Source organism: Lottia gigantea, assembly GCF_000327385.1.
Source record: "Lottia gigantea unplaced genomic scaffold LOTGIsca_4299, whole genome shotgun sequence".
Classification (NCBI taxonomy): Eukaryota; Metazoa; Mollusca; class Gastropoda; family Lottiidae; genus Lottia; species Lottia gigantea.
In genome coordinates, this window is record NW_008709503.1 from 1 (window position 1) to 799 (window position 799).

The following is a 799-nucleotide window of genomic DNA, read 5'->3' on the forward strand; positions in this document are numbered from 1 at the left end:
TCAAGCGTTCTTTATTCTGGAGTTAACTGCTTTCAGGTCTGTGCCGACTTTGTAGTTTGCCATGACGTACTTCAAAATGGCTTGTCTGGAGGAGCCGCCCCTTTCCTTCAAGGAAGCGACTGCAGCCTTGATCATATCTACATATTTCGGGTGAGCAGCTGGCACCTTAGGCTTGGCTGAGGTCTTCTTCTTGGGTGATTTGTGAACGGGAGCTACGGCTGCGTCAGTCATCTTGGATTGCTTCTTGCGAACGTCGTTCTTCTTCTGTGTACGAGAGGAAAATGAATAGACTAAACGCGTGTATTGTGTAGACCCATACAAGTAAAGCGCGGACTTGATAGTGAGCACGCCTTAATTTTACCTGGTTTTGACTTGAGATAAATCTTGTGTTTGTAATTTCATGACAAATACGTATTTCAAGGGTCATTTTTGCTAATTTTCCCAAAAATTAGACTTAACCTGGTCAAAGAAACATTTGTCTACTATACCATTCTCATACTGTGAGGAAATTGGCAATATTTGAACTCAAATCACGGTTTTTTAGAGCCCGACTTTTCCTTTTCGTCCGTTTCAGTAGTGAAAAAGACCCAACTTTCACTCCAGTTCCGTAACACAGGGCAGGTAAGTGACTTTGGGAGGGCTAAATAGGTGCAAATATCAGTCCACTAGACTTTTTCATAAGTTTGAGCAATCTCCCACCTTTTGNGACTTTCTTATAAGGAAATCATAGAGGGCATTGGCGCTCAAAATACACCACGGTGAAAATGTATGGTTTAAAGTTCATTAACGTTCTGTATTG

At 41.9% G+C, this 799-nt stretch overlaps 1 protein-coding gene across 1 annotated transcript; it reads right to left on the reverse strand.

Annotated features, from left to right (window-relative positions):
• On the reverse strand, window positions 1-231 carry LOTGIDRAFT_147763 (hypothetical protein; the record flags this gene model as incomplete). The annotated part of the gene is made up of 1 exon (XM_009060493.1): window positions 1-231. One exon carries the CDS (start codon window positions 229-231, stop codon window positions 1-3), a length of 231 nt encoding a protein of 76 aa, XP_009058741.1.
• Window positions 232-799: the final 568 nt, after the last annotated feature.